Genomic DNA, 6,116 nt, shown 5'->3' on the forward strand with positions numbered 1-6,116 from the left:
TTTCAATTTTGACTATTTAGAAGTCAAATCAAGGTGATCCCACTGGGCTCTGTGCTGTAGTAACTGGAAGAGAGGTGAGGGGGGACTAGAATAGAAGGCCAGAGACCTTTAGCCCCATGGCCAGCCCGTATCAGCTCTTCTCTACCTCTGTGGTAGAGGCAATGGGATGAACTTCTCTCCATCCCTTTCCATGTTTACCCTGATTTCATGTATTGCCTAAGTGCATGGGCCCTGGAATCAGACAACCTGGGTTCAACTCAGTCCTGCCACTAAATGACTATGTGACCTTGAGCAAGTTACTTATTCCTTCTGGGTTTGTTTCCTCATCTCTAGAGTCAATAGGCAGTTGGCCTCTGGGGAACCAAGCAAAGTATGGGGGGAAAGTAAAAGGAGACCTGGAGTCAGTGAACATAGGTAGAATGAGACCACTGGAGAGCCAGGCTAAGCTAGCTTCTTTGTTCTTGCAGGCTGACCAAAGTGGTTCGCAGAAGCCTCATTGATCTTGGCCGAGCCATCAAAGGGCAGGTTCTGATGTCCTCAGAGCTGGAGGATGTCTTCAGTAGCATGCTTGTGGGTAAAGTGCCAGCCATGTGGATGGCCAAGTCCTACCCATCGCTGAAGCCCCTGGGGGGCTATGTGGCTGACCTGTTGGCCCGCCTGGCCTTCTTCCAGGTACCAGGGAGTCAGGGTAACTGGGTACCTGGCATGCTTATTCAGGTGAAGAGGACAATCTGAAATGACAGATTAGAGGCAAAGGGAGTAGGGCAGGCAGCCATGCAGCCTCCTGGATTGAGTACCTACTGGAAACAGTCTTCCGAGAGTTAGGGGAAGGAAGAAAACTTTTTAAAGTCCTTGAAAAGATTATAGCCTATGAAGGCAGGAGTAGGAACTAGAATAAATATCATGAACTGGTGGTTTGTGGGTCAGATTTGGCTAATAGATATATTTGGTTAGGCTGCCTGGTAATTTTTAAATTTTTGAGCTAGCATGTAAACATTGGATTATTACACATAAAAATCCAGGGGCCGGCCAGTGGCACAGCGGTTAGGTGTGCACGTTCTGCTTTGGTGGCCCGGCGTTTGTCACTTCAGATCCTGGGTGCAGACATGGCATCGCTTGGCACGCCATGCTGTCGTAGGTGTCCCACATATAAAGTGGAGGAAGATGGGTATAGATGTTGGCTCAGGGCCGGTCTTCCTCAGCAGAAAGAGGAGGATTGGCAGCAGTTGGCTCAGGGCTAATCTTCCTCAAGAAAAAAAAAAAAATCCAGATGTTTGCCATGGGAAAAAAGGAAGACCTGAAACAATGGGCCTGCATTCCTGCATGGCACCTATTGCTGGAGATGAATGGCTGTTGCTCAGTTTAGACAAGGCATGTATTTTCTACTGCTATAGTTTCCACCACTCTCTATTGTATCCCTGACACCAGCTTGTACCTGGGCTTTTCTTAAAGTAGAAATATATTTCTTTATACCTTCATTACAAAAGTGGGACAATATAAGCTAAACCAAGAGGGCTGCCTGATTCAAGAAAACTGAGAAAAAGTGTATTTCTTAATGGGACTTATTTATATTACCTGCCTTTGAACTAGCTTTGATGTGTTGTTGATTTTGAATTTTTATTTCCATGACTCTCCAGGATTGGGTTGACAATGGGCCCCCCGTGGTCTTTTGGATCTCTGGATTCTACTTCACACAGTCTTTTTTGACTGGTGTCTCTCAGAATTATGCCCGGAAATACACCATCCCCATTGACCACATCGGATTTGAGTTTGAGGTAGGAGTGCTTTGGGTTAGGCCGGCTCAAGGGGCCCGCCAGAAAAAGCAATGTTGCCCATTTCCTTATGAGTCCAAACATTTGGATGTGTTAAGGCTCAAATGCTTCTGAAGATGGCACAAATGAAGTATTTTGCATGACTTAAAGCAGCTCCAGGGCCCGGCCCCAGGGCCCAGTGGTCGGGTTCATGTGCTCCACTTCGGTAGTCCGGGGTTTTGCCAGTTCGGATCCTGGGCTCATCAGGCCATGCTGAGGCGGCATCCCACATGCCACAACCAGGAGGACCCACAACTGAAAATATGCAACTATGGAAAAAAGAAAAAGAAAATCTTGAAAAAAAAAAAGTAGCTCCAAAGTTATTCCTGACAGAATCAGAAGATTCTCAAGGCTTTGTGTATATAAAAGGGAATATAATCATTTTCTTACCAGAGGAAAACTCTGCCACCATCATACCAAGAAAACTGGAAGCATCCTCCCATGCTGTCTATTCAACTTGGTGGACTCTTCATTTGGAAGAATGTTAATGCTCTTGGGTAGTCTTTTGCTTGGAGTAAAGTCAAAGGAATGGCCAATAGTCAAGTATCACCCTGTCCATATATGAAGAGAAAGGAGTAAGATGGACTGTTATAGAGCATTGTAAAATTTTAAATTCTATGAAAAGATCCTTTGAGATCATCTAGTCCAGAGGTCACAAACTGCTTGCCCTAGGTCTTAATTTAGTTTATGAATGAACTTAACTTGATGGGGCTTTGAAGACAATGTTAAGCCAAAATTAATGCTATAAGAAACAAAATAACTGGGGTAAGCATTGGAAAAAAGAAAACCATATTTTTTTATGTTTAAATGATTATATACCTACAATCCCAAGAGACTCTAAAAACATACCTATCAGAATAAATAGAAGAATTCGTAAGGTGACTGAATACTGGTCAAATATACAAAAGTCAATAGCCTTTTCCTATTCTAGCAGTAAGTACTTAGAAGTAGAAATGAGAAAAACTTTCCATTCACAGTAACAAAAAGATTAGAATTTGAATGATTTCAAATGGAACTTGTGCTCTCTGGTTCACCATAATCCCCACCCCCCACTCCCTATTCTCCTACATCTAGACCATTTTCTGCCCCTACCTGATGGAATTTGAGTTTACCACCTCTGAATCTAAACAGTGGTGTGCTGGAGCTGGCTCATAACAACTCAACAGAGCCAGTTGGAGCTGGTTGTTAAATATTGATAGCCTGAAATTGACCGTGATGAGAATCTTTACACTACAGAAATTGACAAAAACTACAAATCAAGGGTTTACTTTTCCCCCCAGAGAACTGTTTTACCAACATGCATCTGACTCTAACCCCACTCTATAGATCCAGGTCCAGAAAAGGGAAGGTTATGCAAGGTCACTAAGGTAGTTACAGTTAATGTGGCCTCCTGACTACTACTCTAGTGCATTCTCTATGCCCACATATATAGGGGCAGCATGCTGACTAGGCCCACATATGACCTGTAGGAAGATTATCACAGAAGCCCCAGTGCCCTGGGAGATGCATCCCAGGAAAGGCAGACATTGCAGCCAGATTGCACTTTTCTGGCTGCCCCATTTAGGAAAATGGCAGGTAATGGAATTCACAGCTTTCTCTCTTCCAGGTAACCACACAAGAAACAGTCATGGAGAGTAACCCAGAAGATGGGGCCTACATAAAAGGACTCTTCTTAGAAGGTGCCCGTTGGGACAGGAAAACGATGCAAATTGGGGAGTCTCTCCCCAAAATCCTCTATGACCCATTACCCATTATTTGGCTGAAACCTGGGGAAAGTGCCATGTTTCTGCATCAGAATATTTATGTGTGTCCAGTCTACAAAACAAGTGCCCGGAGAGGCACCCTCTCCACCACAGGCCACTCCACCAACTATGTCCTCTCCATTGAACTCCCGACAGCCAGGCCCCAGAAGCACTGGATAAACCGAGGTGTAGCCTCACTATGCCAGCTGGATAACTGATGGCATCTGACTCAACACAGAAAATAAAAGACATTTCATTCTCAGCTATAACCTAGCTTTCTTGTCTTGAGAGTTTCATGGTATGATGATGATGATGACAGTTCTATTAATAGAACACTTGCTATAAGCCAGGTATTTCAGAGCATCCCTATAAAATAGGTTATTATTATTATCTTCATTTTATGTCTGCAAAAACTATGATACAGAGAAGTTAAGTAATCCCCAAATCAGATAGCTACTAAAATAGAAGAGCCTGGATTTGAACACAGGCAGTGGGACTCTTCAGCCTAGACCTTTGGCCATTTGTCTAAGCTCCCCTGCAGTTATTCTTTTCCTATTATTTTGCTGTAACTGTCACTGAATTTTTATTGCTTCTTTCCTACTCTCTCCACATGGGTTAACATCAGGCCATCTCACAGGTTGAAAGAGGTTTGGGTCACTTATATTTTTTAAGGCTCTTGATATATTTAAAATGTGCTTCTCACAACAATCTTATAAGGTAGGTATTATCATTATCTCCATTTTAGAGATGTAGAAACAGAGGCTTAGAAAAGTAACTAGCCCAGAGTCCCACAGCTAGTCAGTGGTAGAACTGGGACCCCAAAGCTTTTCTTCTAGCCTACACAGATGGGCTGAAATTGCAGGAAGAAAGGAGATGTGAGAGAACCAACATGTGTTGGACGCCTACCGTGACCAGGGGTTGTGCCCACGCCTTTAGATATCTTGCTTGTTCCTATGTGATGGGTATGCTTGTCTCTCCCTCTGGAGGTTCAGGGAGATTAAGTAACCTGCCTAAGAGCACCCAGCTCTTTCACATTACAGAGCTAGTTTTGAGCTGAAGTCTGTCTGGCTCTAGAACCCATGCATTTTTCACTGCCACATGCTACCTCCCTGCCAAGGACTTGGCTATGTTGTGATGTAGAATCTTAGAAGAGACATGTAGCTCCAACAACCATGTCCGAGAAATTTCTAGTTTATCACTGTTTTTCCCCAGGGCCAGCTTATAGAGAATCTCGCGGAGATAAAAATCAAATTCTTGATGTACTACTTCACAACAGACTCTCTCATGTAGCTCTTTGGCTCTGTGTAGCTTCTTTCAGGGCATTCCATTGGTCAGTTCATAGTTGAGCAAAGACTTAAGGCTGTTTGAGAGTCTTAATGCATCTGGCCTGGCTTCTCTGCCTCTTCACTAGAAGAAATGTCCTGACTTGGGGTCTTTGATTTTTCCTGAATGCAGGAAGCTTCTGAGAACCAAACAAACATATTCCAGAAACCCTGTTTCTTCATGGGAACGTGTAGCCAATCGAATTCGGATTGAGGACTCTGAATTCTGAAATCAGCAAATCATCTAAGTGATCCTAGAGATTAAGTGCAAAAGGGGAGTTCTCCAAATCTTGCCAGGGGGCAATAAAGAGGTAGGAGGAGTCAGTCTCCTTCAACTCAAAGTAGGTAGCTTAATAGCTACTTTTTCAAAAAAAACCCAACTTTTTCCAATGGAGGAAAGAAAATCAGAATGGATAGATAGCTGAAACTGCCATATCATTCTCAAAAGGATTGTTAGTCATGTGAGATGGAAAGATGGTCAGGATCCCAAATCCCTGAGTCTTGGACTGGTTAGGTAAGTCACATTGCAAGCTGTAAGGCAGTGAGGGAGTTGCTAAGAGAACAATTGATTTTTAATGTTATCTAACTCCAGCTTCAGCAACCAAAAGCTGAGGGAGGCAGGGACTGACCGTTTCATTCCTCAGGGGTCAAGGGACAGAATGTTTCTGTGTGATGGATTAAATTTTTATAATTTAAAAATTTGAGGTCATTTTCTGTTGGGGCCAATGTGGTAATTAAAGTCTCCCCCTGGGAAAGAGCAGTATGTTCTTCAGAAATCCTGGTGAGTTAGGGGCTGGAGTCCTGGGGCAGAGATGGCCAGCGATCAGCTTGGTGAGAAGCTGCAGGCCCTCCCTATAAATAGCTCAGCAGATGACATCAGACAAACTTTGTCACCAAGCTAGTCCTTGCTCTTTAAAAATCTAGCCGTTGAGTAAATAGTTATAGTTTTCAGTCCTTGTCAGCATTGGAAGAAAATTTCATTGGAAGAGGGGATATAGGGAAGATAGATTCTGCCTTTGAAAGTCCAAAGATGAAGATCTTATAGTCTTGGAGAGACAATGAAGAAAAAAAAAACCTATTATGAACAAACATAGGTTACATGGAAGGTTTGGTAGGAAACTGACAATTCTGTTTTTGTGTACTTGCATATGCATCTTTGCAAAGGAGGCTAGGCATATAAAATTCACATTTAGGTAAGATTCCTGCCACACACGAGACTAGCTAGCAATTAGATGGACTTC

General features: G+C 43.2%; 1 protein-coding gene and 1 long non-coding RNA gene across 10 annotated transcripts in view; one reads left to right on the forward strand and one right to left on the reverse strand.

Moving 5' to 3' along the window:
- DNAH3 (dynein axonemal heavy chain 3) overlaps positions 1-3,906 on the forward strand; it is a 167,162-nt gene extending 163,256 nt beyond the window's left edge. For 6 of the 9 annotated variants that reach the window (XM_044747042.2, XM_070484803.1, XM_044747043.2 and 3 more), the window contains 3 exons: positions 468-672; positions 1,638-1,775; positions 3,418-3,906. In XM_044747042.2, the coding sequence (XP_044602977.2) occupies positions 468-672; positions 1,638-1,775; positions 3,418-3,771 (697 nt within the window). In that variant the 3' untranslated portion in view covers positions 3,772-3,906. Of the gene's footprint in view, positions 1-467; positions 673-1,637; positions 1,778-3,417 lie in introns of those variants that run through there. The other 3 variants (XR_011494269.1, XR_011494270.1, XM_070484804.1) reach the window with 3 other exon arrangements.
- On the reverse strand, positions 1,635-2,428 carry LOC139040208 (uncharacterized). Its single transcript, XR_011494271.1, has 2 exons — positions 2,202-2,428; positions 1,635-2,080 (listed from the first exon to the last, which is right to left on the reverse strand). It is a non-coding gene; the product is annotated as an uncharacterized lncRNA (long non-coding RNA).
- Positions 3,907-6,116: the final 2,210 nt, after the last annotated feature.

The sequence above is a fragment of the Equus asinus genome, chromosome 14, assembly GCF_041296235.1.
Source record: "Equus asinus isolate D_3611 breed Donkey chromosome 14, EquAss-T2T_v2, whole genome shotgun sequence".
NCBI classification, from domain to species: Eukaryota; Metazoa; Chordata; class Mammalia; order Perissodactyla; family Equidae; genus Equus; species Equus asinus.